Source organism: Etheostoma spectabile, chromosome 17 (genome assembly GCF_008692095.1).
Source record: "Etheostoma spectabile isolate EspeVRDwgs_2016 chromosome 17, UIUC_Espe_1.0, whole genome shotgun sequence".
In the NCBI taxonomy this organism is placed as follows: Eukaryota; Metazoa; Chordata; class Actinopteri; order Perciformes; family Percidae; genus Etheostoma; species Etheostoma spectabile.
Window position 1 is genome coordinate 3,586,046 of NC_045749.1, and position 15,121 is coordinate 3,601,166.

At 38.2% G+C, this 15,121-nt stretch overlaps 1 protein-coding gene across 1 annotated transcript; it reads left to right on the forward strand.

Annotated features, from left to right (window-relative positions):
* The first annotated feature begins 6,392 nt into the window (after window positions 1–6,392).
* On the forward strand, window positions 6,393–13,029 carry LOC116705615 (homeobox protein Hox-D11b). The gene is made up of 3 exons (XM_032541922.1): window positions 6,393–7,608; window positions 10,003–10,141; window positions 11,688–13,029. The coding sequence occupies exons 1-3, from the start codon at window positions 6,900–6,902 to the stop codon at window positions 11,779–11,781; spliced, it is 942 nt and encodes a 313-aa protein (XP_032397813.1). The 5' UTR covers window positions 6,393–6,899; the 3' UTR covers window positions 11,782–13,029.
* The last annotated feature ends 2,092 nt before the right edge of the window (window positions 13,030–15,121 follow it).

Consider the following 15,121-nt stretch of genomic DNA (forward strand, 5'->3'; position numbering starts at 1 on the left):
TCAGACATACATTGACAAGAAGATAATTTTTTTTTATAATTTTCATTTAAGTGACTTTTTCTACTAAATAAATCTGGCCTGCTGAATGTTACATGCCAATACAAACTAGGGCTCAGCTCGAGACATATTGTCCAGTTATCATATGCATTGTAGAAATGTTGTGAGGAGAAGCCTGGAATCTCTCTCTCTGATATTCAGCAGCATTTTCTCAGCTCCCAGCTGAGCTGTTTCAGATTAGGCTGCAGTGTGCAGAGATTTGGCCTTCAGCTTTAATGCTTACAGCTTCCTCTGGAGTCTCAAGAGTTATAGGCCTAATAAAACGCTCTCTCTTTTTAACCCCCCTAATTTACACACACACACACACACACACACACACACACACACACACACACACACACACACACACACACCACACCACACACACACACACGTTAAGCTAATGTATTATAACTGAAGACTGATGATGAGTAATCTTGATGCGGATGTATTTCCGTCTCATTAACCCGTATGAATTAAACGTTCTGGATGAAAATGAAAAGTGGGGACTTGTTTTTTTGTGCTCACTAGTCACCCTCACTGTCACAAAGCACACACCCAGATACACACTAAGTGTGTTTGTGTGTGTAATGGATTTTGCAAAGTTAGTGAACACCAACCACATACTCTTTCAGAAAGGTTGTTAATGAAAGAATGGACGTGAATAGATCTTTAAGTGATTTTGAACAACAGAGCAGCCAAGACTTTTAGACTAGCCTACTTTATGTTATTTTAAAAAAAAAGCATGTGAGCCTTCAAATAACCTCTAATCTCAGTTTTTAAAAATCTCGATTGTGGTACTTAAATGGTATGATTTTAAAATCCGTGGTTTGATGTAATAGCGGCATTGATATTGCCTAAATTATCCACATCTATAGGACTAAAGTCTTTCCAGTGAGGATGAAAGGGCCGCATCCCACCATTTGCTGTCCGTTTCTCTTTATTGATTGAACATTTCGAGTGGACGGCACATGCTTCAAAGACAATTTACTTTGGGTGGTAAAAGCATTTATTGCACTTGGCAGTCAGTGTGTGTCTGTCAGAACAAGGAGACACCTGCTTTTGGACAAATGTCCACGCCGACGCACATGAAGTTGGGCTGCATTCGCTGCTGCTCGGCCTTTCATCCGCCTAAGGTAAACCTCTCAGTCATTCACGTGCAATCCCGTCTGCAAACGTGATTCTTTCATGTTTCTGTCCGTGTCTTCCTTTGCTCTCCTTAGTTTGCGTGTCCACCTTTCAGCGCACCAACGTTTTGACCTGCACGTTCACTGAATGTTACATTAACCATCGCGTTTTAATGCACAAGATGTGTTAAAGCTTAGACAAGATAGATTCGTTTACTTACAATAAACAACTATTTTACTATGTAATAGGCTACACAGGAGCAAGCCTAAGGAGGAAAATTACACCGTATTTTGGGATTTTTTGACCTACGAATTAACATTGAATTATTTTCACATTAAGCCTATTTATTTACAGGATCGCGCGCAGTGATAGGGGTTAATATAGGTCTATATTGATTTTTTTTAATAGTCTATGCTTTTAAGAAACATATTTGAATAGGGAAACGATGACTTTCATCCCCTCACACTAAAGCGTGAATGTTGCTGTGAGATTTCAGGTCTTAGGCTATAAAATAAAAACCTCTCCTCTCATCATCATCGGCGGTCACTCGAAGCGAGTAGGCCTAGACGCTGTCCTCTGTGTTGGATCGGTCTTCAGATGTCTGCAGCGGCCATGATCCACATCCATGGTAAGTGACTGAGCCTTTTAGCTCTCTCTCTCTCCCTCTCTTCTATCTGTCGCTTGGTCTCCACGGCACGGCACAGTTCCACAGCGCCTGTCCAGTGCGAAGTGCTCCCATGGTGCTACATGTGATGTGTCTTCAGACTGGCCTTGATATTGTCCTTGAAGGGAATTTTTTGCCCTTCGGGCCCGGGCCCGGCTGACCTTCCTTCAGCTGGGAGCTGGGCTACACGACCCGTTTGGAGGAGACGTGTCGGTCATGCGGCTGACATGCCGGTCTACCGGAGCTGGGATACCTTATTGTTGTGCTGGTCATGTGGCCCAGGAACACCGATGTTGGTGCTTCTGTTCCCCCCCCCCCAGCTGATCCTCTGAGTCTTTGGTCAGGGTCTTTGGTGGTGTTGTTCCAGGTCTTATATTGGTGTATACTGCTGCAATGAGGTGCCTGTTGTAGCTTGTAATGACATGGGACTGTATCTCGGTCTTCAAAGACTCTTTTCCTGAGTCTGGCGTACAGGTCTACAGGCTCCACTGGCACAACTGGATATAGGGGTTTTATTATGAGCTTCATTCATTCATTCATTCATTCATTCATTCATTCATTCATTCTGTTATATTTGCCGTTTGTCCTCATAACATGTGTAACAAAACATAAAAGCACAAAGCTAGAAGAAAATAATAAGCCTTTCTCCCCCTAGTTATATTTGCATTTAGACTACTTTTGTTTTCCTGGTGAACACATTGTGTGCTCTATATAGGATGTTAAACATTAGAGCAATTTAATAAGCTCAACATGGGTTGACAGAGATAACCCTTTTCACAAAAAACCCTGTCTTGATCTGTTAAATTCAGATGTCCTGTTGCAACACATTCTTGCCTGTTGAGCATTAGCCCATAAAGTAGCCTAGCTCATCTTTTGATGAGAATATGCAATAAATGGGTGAAATCACCCTATGGAATGTGATTACCTTAATATAATGCACATTTTTTGGTTAGTTGATAAGGTTTAGTACTCAATGACCTAACTGTTAAACAGAAATGTCCACTGGCTGCAACCGCCCTGCATTGCTGTAAGTTAACGTTAACTCACACCATCCAAATGATGTAACCAACAAAACCCCCCACCTGAGAATCGGTTGGTGTGAAGAATGCATGTCAACGCAGAGTCACTTGTTCTGAGTGTGCGGACGTCTGAGATGTGTAGCAGCCCACCTGCAGACACCTGCTGAGGCCCCCAAGACAGCGTCATACACAGATGAAACATCAGCAGTCACGCCATCCAGCACATTGTTAAGCAAATAAGAACTTTTGGTATTTTTCACAGCAGATGTGTCAGCTGTTCTAAATAACTTTGCTTGGTTTGGTTCTTAAGTCTCCCAGTCAGGGGTGTTGGACTGGGGGGGAAACGGGGACTGAGTACCCAGGGTCCTCATGTAAGGGGGGCCCAAAAAGATGCTAGAATGACTGGCTGTGGATGTGGGGAGGGGCCCATAGAAAATGCCTTTCTGCAGGGCCCAGAATTATGTGCTACGCCCCTGGTCCCAGTGGAACATGACAGTGTGTGGATGACGGAAGCTGCCAAAATAAAAAATAAAAATGCAAATCACTCAATAAATATATTAATTTGACTTATGTGAATGTGAATTAAATGTACCAAAAATTATATTCAAAATAAATAAAGGCGTTCAATTTACAATGTAACATACATTGATATTTCTGTTTTAATTTGTTTCTTCATTTATTTGCCTTGGCAACAATTTGTCTATTTATTTACTTTCCTATTTATTTTCTCCTTTTATGGATTTATTTTTTAATTAAACTTTAAATAGTTTTGCATTTATTTTTATTCAGGCTATTTAAAATGTATTTTGAAATTATAATTTTTTTTAAAAATCATTTTTTAAATGTATTTATGAAGTGACACGTGTTAAAAGTGTGAGAGTCAGCAAGAGCAAGACCCTGAAAACTGAAGCAGCTGGATGGAATTCAGCCACCATTTTATCCTTCACACCTGTGCTTTTTCCTACTGTGGACTGTCAAAATGTCTTGTGTGGACAAAAATACCCCTTGTTTGGCAAGGGAATGCTACGTATAACTCAACTCTCATGCAAAAGTAATATACAAGCTGACAATTTGCATTATATGGCACAAATGTTATCAAAAAGCCTCTCCAGGCCATGATTTTTATAATTAAGGCCTCTTCTTTCAACAGTGACAATAACAGAAAGGTAGTCAGCCAGCAAGCCAACCCTCTGATGGCGTTCCCTCATTCTCTGATTCTTCTTCTTCTGTCTTCTCTCTCCAGAGCCTGAGTAATGAACTTGGGCTGATTATGTCCACAGGCTAGATGGTGTTAATAGAGAGAGGGAGAGCCCAGCTCCACCAGCACAAAGCCTTTTGTTGTCGTATAGCTAATTTTGATTCAGGCTGTTAGGCCTGTTTTCAGCTTTTGTCTTGGAGTAATTAAGTTCCTGTGGTCGTTTACAGCCTGGGTTCATAGGCCTTTGGGTTGCTGGTTGGCCGTTGGCTTCCCTCTCTTAAGCAGCCACTTTTCCTGGATTGGAAGTTTAAATCGGGGTTATCAAACAAAACAAAAAAAGTGGCATCTAATGGTCTTTACTTGAGCCTACGTGAGTGTGTGCGAAGCCTTAATCAACGACATTTAAGATTTAATTTTCTGTCATATGCATCTTCAGCTGCACTTTCATGCAGGCTGATCAAAGGGCATGTCAGAATCCCACCTATGGTATGTCTACAACAACAACAACAACAACAACAACAACAACAACAACAACCTAAAAAACTCTGGGCCTTGAGTGTCAATGAACTTTCTTCAGAACAATAACACCGATGTGTTTCAGCGTGATGTCCTCATGATAAGTGAATGCATAAAAAAGAAAATGTCTTTTGATTAGACACATATTTACTGAGCAAAAAATTGGAAAATCCCTTAACAACAATGCTTTCCTTTTACAGAGCTGTTTGTAATATATAAGGGAATGACAAAAATATAACCAGAGGACAACTGCTCAACTATTACTGTTACTGTTGACCACACACATTGGGTGTGTTACTGCTGATACTAGTACTTCTAAAACAATACAAGTACTCTAAGCAGTAATGATCTATGGAGAGTGTCGGGCCGCCATGGGCCGCGTACTCTACTGTATCTGCTGTAGCCCAAAGATAAATCAATGAATTGATAAATGATCAACTATTGAATTAATCTGCAATTTTGATAATGGATTAATCAGTTTATTATTTTTATACAGTTTATTACTAATTCCAGCTTCTTAAATGTGAACATTTTCTAGTTTCTTCACTCCTCTATCGCAGTAAACTAAATATCTTTTGGACAAAACAAGACATTTGAGGCCGTCACGTTGGACTTTGAAAAACATTGATCTACATTTTTCAACATTGTAGAAAATTGTAAAGACCAAATAACTAATGGATTAATCAAGAAATTAATTGACAGATTAATCAGCAATGAAAATAATCGTAGCAACCCTAATCTGCTACTACAGCTACTCCAGTTAACTAGACCACTGACCACTGTTACTAGGTTGTTATTATAAGTAATAATATTGATAGGTTAGCCAACAGGATGTATTGATAAATTAAACCTTTATTGTCCCTATAACAATTTGCGTTGCACAAAAAGCATAAGAATATCAAAGTGATGCTATTTTCCTTAATATATATGCATTAGTTAGACCTATTTGAGACTAAAGTCTGAAGACATACGGTAGTGTTGGAAAGCTTTCCCTCCAAACAGTAATTAGTGAGGCATTACGTAATGATCATAATGCAAAATCAAAAAGTAAAAACTAATTGGTTAAGAAGAAAAACATTTCCTTTAATTAGTTTGCAAAATACTAATCTGATAATGGAAATTTGCAATATTTATGACAATGCACAATGCTAAAAATCATTTTGATGTTTTGGGATGGAAAATTATAAATCTAAAGATATTTAATTGTGTAGTGAAACACGGTAATCAGCAAAATGTCAGATTAATAAAGCTATAAAAATCATGCGAGTTATTATTTTCCCCTCTTTAAACACATAAATTTGACAGTTTTTGTAGAATATACATATTCTAAAAATAAAATTGTGGATTGTTGCTGCTCCATATTATACTTATCAATCACTAAGCCACAATATTTCAGTACAAAAAAAAAGCAACACCCACAGACACCAATACACTTATATCCAACAGGAATGTGAGTGTTTTCTTTCACTGGACCCGGTCTGGGCAGAGGACAGGATGGGTGATCACAGAGGATGAACAATATTTAAAGGGCTCTAAAATACATTTAGCTCCAACTGCTCCCCTTGTAGATGCTCAAAATGGGCTTTAAAATCCAGCTTTTAGACTTGTTTGTGCTCCTTATTCAAAGAAATACTATAGGCTACTTTGAACATTGCTCTTTGGTTTTACAAGTCAAAAATATCCAAGAAGTCTTACAACATTCAGTGTGCATGCAAAATGGATGGTTTTCTCTGTGCTTAAAAACAGATTTGTTTATTACAGGCTACTAACGTAACACTTAACTGCTTGTTTCACTGTTTGATTTAAATTTAAATGTCACCTCCTGGCTTTGTATTTATGTTTTATACAGAAAAAGCTTAACTAAAGTACTATTGTTGGCATAGTTTGTATATGTGTGTGTATGTATGTGTGTGTGTGTGGCTTGGGTTTGACATGGCCTGACAAGGAAAACGTGCAGCCCAGCCTTTTTAATTTTACCCAGCAGACCCAGTTTGGGCGGGATCAAGGTCAAAGACTGTTTTCCTCCCTTACCATTGAGAGGTGGTTTCATTGGGGCTAATGCAGAGATGGGGAGATAGGCTTTTATAGGCTACAATATTTATGTTTCTTGTTTTACCTGTCAGGGCTTAGGTCACAGAGCTAGGTTTAGGTTAATGTTTATAAGCCTATTGATTACAGCCTAATTTCTACATTTAGGGTTAACCTACTAATTAGCTGTGCCCATGTGAAAATGTAATTAAGGGTAGGCTACCTTTACCCTGTGTATGATTGCGTGCAGGTTTTTTTAGATAGTTTGTCAAACCACAGCCTGTTAGAATTGAGAGAATTTTAATTGTCCATGTATTTACCGAGCTGTACCTATCCGTCAAAGTCTGACTTTGGCTCCATCACGTCACCGTTCCTAACGAAGAACGGCGCAGCTCTCCTGGACCATAGCACCGCTTCAGCGAGAAGGCTGCCGGATTACCGGGGCTACTGCCACCACGAGCCGCGACAGCAGTATCCTCCTCCGTGGAAATGGAGTCTCCACCAGGCGAACCGTCCCATCAGCTCTGCGCCGCCATCCCGCCTCAGCTTCCCGGGGGAAGCGGGTTTTCACGAGTACCAGGGCTTACCATCGTCGTCGGAGACGATATTCAACACCGGTAACGACTGCTTTCTGTACGGCGGAGCGGCTAACGGCGCCCCAGGCTCTCGTTTCCACGCACAGTCGTTTCCCGGAGACCCGCGGGGTTTCCCCGGCAGACACACGGCGTTCAACCCGGACGCTCGACTTCTCTTCCCGGCAGGGCAAAACAGAGTCCTGCCGCAGGTTTTCGAGCAGTTTCTCGACTATACGGAAGAGGCAGTAGGTCCGAGAGCCCAGGTTAGGCCTACACCTGGGAGCCAACAGCAGAAAGAGACGACTCCGGCCGAGTGGACGAGCTGTCACACCGGGGAAAGCAGCAAGGTGAGGGAGGGGTCAGAGTCACCCCAGGCTGCGAAGGAGGACGAGGAGGATGCGCCGTCATCCAGCGGCAGTGCAGGAGACTACAGCCAAGGCCTGGGTAAGTGCAAGACATACAGACTAGCCTACTTCAATTTCAATGAGATAAATAGTTTCATTTATTTAAAAACAAATAGGGCCTAGGCTAGATAAACAGGCTAGTTGAATTCCTAATTGAGACCACGTAGGCTAGAGCCCCCTAAAAAACCCTACAGCACTCTTTATTGTCGTGATGAACCCACGGGCTGTGTCTTGCTTCAGGCAGGGTCACGAGAGATTTTGCGCAACAGATAACTTGCTATTTGATATCCTATATGTTTTTCATTAAACACATTAGCCTACATTATCATTTCTACTCCTTACACATAAACTCCCTGAATGTTGTGAAATGCTTGGCCCAACGGGGGCAGCCATTTATAGACCTTTTGTTGACTCTTTTTATTTATAGGCCTATATGTTGCTGTTGTGTAGACTGCTACTATGTCTTTACTCAATCTAATTTTTTTGCTCCTACTTATATTTACTCTGTAGTCTACTAATTTATATCCGTGACACTGCTACAGTAGAATATGTAGGCTACAAGCCATTTGAAACAATCTTTTTAACCAAATCTTACTTGTAACCTAATCTCTACGTACTTAAGTTTTTATTTATTTCTCATATGTTACTTTATACACTTATTGACTTTCCTTACTCTTCTTTTACCTTGGAATTGACTGTGAGCAACTCCAACTAAATCCTTTCCCTGAGGGGATCAGTGAAGTATTCTGATTCTGATTGATTAGAACAGGGTTGTCTTTTCAAATTAAAGCTATTGGGATACAGGACTGAATATAATGCAACAATTAACAACACCATAAAACATACGCTAGTAGCCTATAGTGTACTGTTTTAGCTTCTTCCTTCTCTACATGTCTACAACCTAAGGAATGTATTTAATGGCCCCAATGTAGCAACGTAATGTCTCTAAAATGGAAACCCGCATGCTGTGTTCAGCCTTTAGCTATTTTAAAATTGTAGGCTTCTATGCAGTGATATGTGATTATTTATCAAATGACACAATAAAGTTAGTTCCAATTTTCTTTGTTGCCAATTGCACTCCCATCTGGCTGAAATAGTAACCAGTCACATATAGCCTACTAACTTTGCATGTGGGCCTAAATAAGCATGGTTTGCTTGTGATTTACACATTTACAAATGAAAACAAATAACCCAATGTAAACACTAATGTAATTATCGACTCTGGCTCTGGTCAGTCAGTTCTTGAACTCACTGTTCCGACTTCGACCTTGACATTATCCTTAAATTAAAAGTTACAAATCTCAATGTTTTACATCAGATTTAGCTCGCCTCTTCCAAGCTACATGGAGTCAACCTCAACTTCTCACCCCTTTGTTTTAAATGTAAGAAATATAAATGTAGGCTACTTTCTTTCATTTCACTTGGCAGTGTATATACTAAAACAGGCTCTTCACAGGGGATCTGTGATGCTTTAGTTACCTTCCCGATACATCCTGAGTCCTGAGATATTCCTTTTGGGTTAAATCTTACATCATCATTCCAACAAGCTTACAAAAAACCTACCAGCCATTGGCAAAAAATGTATTGCAATAAAAAAGAAGTCCCATTGCCAGTTGGATTATAGCTTCCAGAAGTGAACAGCTGCATACATCTGGAAAAGATAACCTAATGACCAAGACACAAGACATTTGTTAATGAAAAATATGTCAAACTTGTCTGTCTACATGGAGAATCTCCCATTTCACATGAGTGATTGCCTACTTGGTCTCTCTATTTTCACCACACTAGTGTTGTCAAAAACCATTCTACTGTGGTAAATTTTTTTTCTCTTTGTTTTACTTATTCTCAAAAGTCCCGTTAAATTTGAATTTGAATTGCTGTGTCATAATTTATTTTATTGTCTGGTAATAGGTTTTTTGAGAGGTCTGAGATGTACATTGGGTGTTTTCCTGTCAATGCGTGGCTGTGTGCAATGTAACAAAGAAAATCAAAATTTAGAATTTAAAAATTATTTCAAGGGCGCCCTGGTAGCTCACCTGGTGGACGTGCGCCCCATATATTACGGTTCAGTCTTTACTGCAGCAGCCCGAGTTCGATTCCGACCTGTGGCCCTGCTGCATGTCATCCTCCATCTCTCTTCAACTTTCCTGTCTATATCTGTCCTAGCCATTAAAGGCTAAAAACAATAAAAAATTAAAATAATCAAAAACAAAATCAGTTCCATTAAACTCAGACTAATTCACAGACTGGTTGTCACTCATCTTTTTTAGATGTTAAAAAAAAAACAGGTGTCCTCTAAACATTCATGTTGTATTACATTAGTAATGTTCTTCTATTACATTAGACACACTTAGATAAAAATTTTGCTTTTTCACTATTCTGTGTATAATAACTCTTTTCTCAAGGTGTATCCCTGTCGCTCTCTCTCCTGCAGAGCCCTGTGGGAGGAGGAGGAAGCGTTGTCCTTACTCCAAGCAGCAGCTCAGAGAGCTGGAGAGACAGTTTCTATTCAACGTATACATCAGCAAGGAAAGACGCGTGCAGCTGTCCCACCTTCTGCGCCTGACAGATCGGTGCGTGCATGTTGCAACATTTCTTCAATTCAATTTTGGAGGGTAGGACTAGACCCCAGTTCTAAATCACGGACTCATATATGAAGAGATTTGTAAAAAGTACAAGCTGTTTTTTGGGTCATAGAAGCACAGTCACACCTGTAACTGTGTTAAAACCTTAACATAATAAACTGGCAGAACAAAACACATGCCCACATCAACACTCTTTTCCATCACAAACTGGAAGATTTAGTTCCAAGATTACATAGAAGACTGGCTGGACTACATGTATAAATATTAAACATATCAACAAGTTATATGCAGGTTTGAGGACATTCTTTTTAAGTATTCTTACTCAATTTCTAATGGCAAGATTTAATTTTTTGGTGGGGTAGGGGGTGGGATGGGGTGTGAACACTTCCAACGTTGCTCCCGTTGGGGTTAGATGAGGGTAAATTAGAGCTAGGGTGATTGTTTCTCCACTCACCTACGCTTCAGGCTGCAGAGGAGCACTCTGATTAAATCCTCCATTCCCTGCATGGCTGGTGACGGCTGTCTTGTTCTTGTTGTTAGCAAAGTCTTATGGAATTAAGAGAGTTAAAGTAACCATGAATACATCGGAAGGGAATTAATCACAGAAAATTAATCAGAAACTATTTTGATAACGGCTAATTCTAATTCTCCACTGTGTTTATATCCTTAGGACTGAATTTCTGCTGAACAGAGATTTAACCCTCGTGATGTCTTCCCGTCAAAATTGAATATCAACACTTCTTTTGATGGTTTTTATCAACGTTTTTAACTTTTTCTTAGTTTTTGTCCCTTTTTTCAAGACTCTTGACACTGTTTTTTAATGTTAGTCACTTTTTTTGACGTTTTTAATACTACATAAAACCAACTTATTAACTTTAGTTTTACAGTTATTTTTGGAATTCATGGTTAATAAACCTCCTTTATAGGAAATTATACCTAATGTTTGAGTTAGAAAAGCAGAAATTAGAAATTATTTAGACTAAAATTAAAGGAATGGATGTTGATAATCAGACTGAAATATGTCTTTATAAAAATAACTTTTACTCAATACTATTTCCAAACCACTTCAATTTTTTTCTTTAAATGCTATCAAATTGAATAAGACACCACAAAATTAATGAAAGTAGAGATTTGTACTTGCCAAAGAGCGTTGTTTGGAATCAATCATTTTATTTTGGGTAATTAAAAAGAACATTGATATAGTAAAACGGGTCAATTTGACCCGAGGACAACATGAGAGTTAAAAATGTCACATTGGGCTCTGGGAAATTTTGATGGGCATGTTTTACAATTTTATGGCGTTAATCAGGAAAATAATTGGTAGATGTCTTGATAATGAATATAATTGTTTGTTGTGGCGTAAACAAATTAAAAAAAAAAATGTTGGGGATGTGTATCATGTGTTTACATTGAGTAGCCTACTAATATTCTGTCTGATATGTTGCTTTTTATTTCAGTATAACTTACATCTCTATTAGAACAGCAGCGCAAACAAATCCAATTCTATTCATCTATTTTATCCTTGCTCATTCAGACAGGTGAAAATCTGGTTCCAGAACAGAAGAATGAAAGAGAAGAAATTGAAAAGAGAGAGGCTGCTGTACAACGCAGGATATCACCTGTTCTGATGGACGGATGAGGAAGAAAAAAGTAAGAGAGTCTTTCTTTTAGTGTGAGGCGCAAACTGTGTGACAACTCTGCAAACACTGTCACAGCACTGTATCATTCCAACCCTGTAGCGAGGTTATAGAGACAAACATAAAGGTAAAACAAATACTAGATAAAAAAATATAGGCTGGTCATTTTGAATATAGGCTACATACTGCCATGTTGGTTTTAATTTCCAAGGCACAAACCCTATAGTGTGCCTTGGATATTTTTTGAAAGAGAATTGCATTTTATATAACCTTTCAATCCATGAAATGAGCCCTTTACAACATGGAATAAGCACAGTACGTCTGAATTAGCCAAAGGGCATCTGTATGCGATCATCACAAAGACCAGGCTCCATTGTATTCAGATAAATAGATAACGTTCCTTCCTGCCATCGAAGGAGAACCCCAAGGCTCAGGTTTAGCCCCCATGTTTTTCTAGAGTGCAATCAAATCCTGAGCAGTCAAAAACACCAACAACTAATGAATATTCTTCTGTCTGGCTCCTGATTTTATTGACTTTTCATCAAAGGCATTCTTGTCTTATTTGAACCCAACTTCCTTATCTGAAGACATGTGGCTCACTGGGAAGACATGAAACCTCTCTCTGCCTCATGTCCTATAAATACCAAGGAATGAGCATATACATTCTTTATCCTTTCAAAAAACTAAATGTAGGGAAACATTAAATCCAGATGTACTAGCTCTTGATATGCTCAACTGCGGACGTCACATTTTTATTGTGTGTTTTGGTTTTGACAGTTTATTGACACAGGCCCTATGCGTGTAAATTAGTTAGTTTCTATCGCTCTACCAATCTGTATTGATAGTCACAGTTTTTGGATTATAAATCCGCTTGCTGTGAAATTGTTTACAATTAAAAGGTAAAGACCAAATACCATGTAAATATAATAATTTTAGGCAACTGAAGACAATCTAATTTTTTGTGTGTAATATCTGTGACATTTGTTGTTGTTACTATTTTGCTTCTGTGTTTTCTGGAAAAATACTGTAAAGCCTGACTGCATAAGAGAGCAATATGAGTGCAATCCTATTGGTTGGTTAACTTTGATGAGCTTTGTGATTAAATGTGATTAAATAATGAATGACAATCAATGAGTTGTTCATGCCTATCATCTACTTTTGTTCCAAGTGCGTGTCCTTGCATTTATTGTACCATTACGCAGTTTGGATTTCAATGTATGCATGCATTTTATGTCAGAACATGTACACTTGAAGACAAGGTATTAAAATATATCTCCAAGAGGAACTGTTTGTTGCTTGTTTTGAAAGGGCTTTGCGGGGCTTTCTCGGAGGGTTTAATCATTAATTGGATGAAAAAAAACTTGAGGTAAACTTTATGATATGATTTCATGAATTTAAATCCATTTCTAATTTACAAGGAAATCAAACATTTGGAAAAAAAACAAAAAACATTGCCAATTTATGTGACATTTAGAGGATTGGATTCGTCTGATTGTGAAATTATGAATAGACTTTTTAAATTATTGCCTGTTGGCATAAACCAGTTCAGACACTTTTAAAATGTGTTATAATATATCATATAAAATGTCTTGTAAAATAAGAAGAGCATAACTACACAACATACACATATAAGTATTGCTTATTTTAAATGCTGGTTTGTAACAGCATTGTTTGAAGCAATTCACAGGATGTTGTCGGACTGCTTTACATAGTAATAAAAAGTAAATTAACATATTTTGTGATCACATCTGCAACAAAATGTATACCCAGAAGCACAATTAAATAGACTCACATTTTAGTTGGATGAGCCTAAATCGTAAACACAACCATAACTAAAAAGCAGGTTATTAAGATAATTGCTGCCCAAGGTTGAATTGATATAAAATGTAAGCGTCAAACTTTAAAAGATAATATGTAAAAGTGGTATGTAGTTTCTTTGTCATTTTTTGTTTCTTCTTTCCAATCTGGGGTCCCAACCCAGACTTTGAAGAGTGAGTCCAAGGCTGCACATGAACCTTGAACCGCAAAACAACTACAACACACCACACCACACCGTCACAACCACCATTTCCTCAACCTAATGACTTTTATTGGGGCAATACAGACGGTCTGCTGTCTCTTTCTTTCTTTGTCTCACACATTGCACTCAGTCTCTGTGTTTGTGTGTGTGTCTGTGTGTGTTTGTGTGAGTACGGCTGTGCATGAGTGTGTATTTGTGTGTGACGTAAAAAGAAAGACAAGGAGATGAAAGGAGAGATTGTGTTTCTGGTTGGAAGTAAAGACATTCAACCTAATGACCTACAATAAACTCGGCCATTAGAGCCTTTTTTTCTTTGACTAACACAGGCCCGTTTTAAACAGATTTTTTTTTCCTTTTATTGCTAAGCCTTGTTTTAATCTTATTTTTTTTATTTTTACTGTCTTAAAGAAATGGATAATGGATTGACAGTAATTGTAGACAAATAGAAAGTAGGCCTATCAGAACTTATAGTAGAAGCAGTAACAGAGGCATGTGTGTAGTTTAGCAAATAAAGAAGTTGTAGAGGCGTATTAGGGGTAAAATCAGCAGTAGTGATAGTAGTGGTATTTGTAGCCACAGCATTATTGTTGGAAGGAGAAAAAGTGTCAGTAGCAGTATTGCAGTATTGGTAGTAGTTAAATTGAGGTTGGTATCAGTAGTAATTTTAGCAGCAGCAGTAGTAGCTTTTTGTAGCAATAATACCAGAATTAATAATAGACATAAGAGTGAAAGGGCAACACTTTATATTAACCTCACTGTTTAGCATTTATAAGCAGTAAATAAACATGTAATAAATGATTTATAAGTCACTTTTATGTAGTTGAAGCAGATTCATGTAGTTGTTAACTATTAACACAATTAACTCTTGCGATAACTCCGATAAATGACAATCAAACACAGTTGTAATCTAAAATATGTCATGGGAGAAGTAATAATTGTTGACAAATATTAATATTCAAGGACTCAACATTTTACATACCTTATAGCTCTTTTATCTTATACTATAAACAATGTGTTTCTACTGGTTATAAGTGCTAGCAGTTTCCAGTGAGTATAAGTAAGTAATGGTAATAGTGCTAGTAATAGCAACAACAAAGTAGTCAACTAGTACTGTAATAGTAAAAGCGATGCTGCTAAAAATAATAGCAATAGATGTAGTCAATGCAATAGCACTAATAATGCTACACTAACTCTCTAACTCACTAAATCTCTGAAACGGTTGGCATTTGCTCATGGCAATGCATTGTGGGCACTGTTGCCAGTATGTTTCCCTACTTCTTACAGTCTGTCACACATGACATGTATATGTCA